The sequence below is a fragment of the Penaeus monodon genome, chromosome 24, assembly GCF_015228065.2.
Source record: "Penaeus monodon isolate SGIC_2016 chromosome 24, NSTDA_Pmon_1, whole genome shotgun sequence".
In the NCBI taxonomy this organism is placed as follows: Eukaryota; Metazoa; Arthropoda; class Malacostraca; order Decapoda; family Penaeidae; genus Penaeus; species Penaeus monodon.
This window is the reverse complement of record NC_051409.1, coordinates 26,993,626-26,993,929: the sequence shown is the minus strand read 5'-3', so window position 1 is coordinate 26,993,929 and position 304 is coordinate 26,993,626. Positions and strand designations below refer to the sequence as shown.

The 304-nt window shown below is 48.0% G+C and overlaps 1 protein-coding gene across 1 annotated transcript in view; it reads right to left on the bottom strand.

The window, feature by feature from the left end:
• Window positions 1–304, bottom strand: part of LOC119588935 (regucalcin-like) — a 16,253-nt gene that overhangs the window by 1,630 nt on the left and 14,319 nt on the right. The window contains exon 7 of the mRNA XM_037937548.1: window positions 76–190. Coding sequence (XP_037793476.1) covers window positions 76–190 — 115 coding nt within the window. The remainder of the gene's footprint in view (window positions 1–75; window positions 191–304) is intronic.

The window sequence follows — 304 nt, the reverse complement described above, 5'->3', positions numbered from 1 at the left end:
TCGCGCGTGTGTGTGCATGTGTATTTCCTAGTATTAAGATCCGTCGATAGTATACTCTCAGCGGCAAATACTCACTGATGGCTCCGGACCTGTCGTTGTAGTCGAAGGCGTCGATGGTGCGAGTGTGAGAGTCCACGTAATAGAAGTGCTTCCTGTCCACACTCCAGTCCATGCCGTTTGACAGGGACGCCTGCGGGTGGTAACGGTGGTCCTCAGTGTTATTATTTTAGCCTTTTTCTTTGCCTGTCTGTCTTTACTTACCTATTATCTCTTAGTTTATATGTTTCCTTCTCTACCCCCTTCC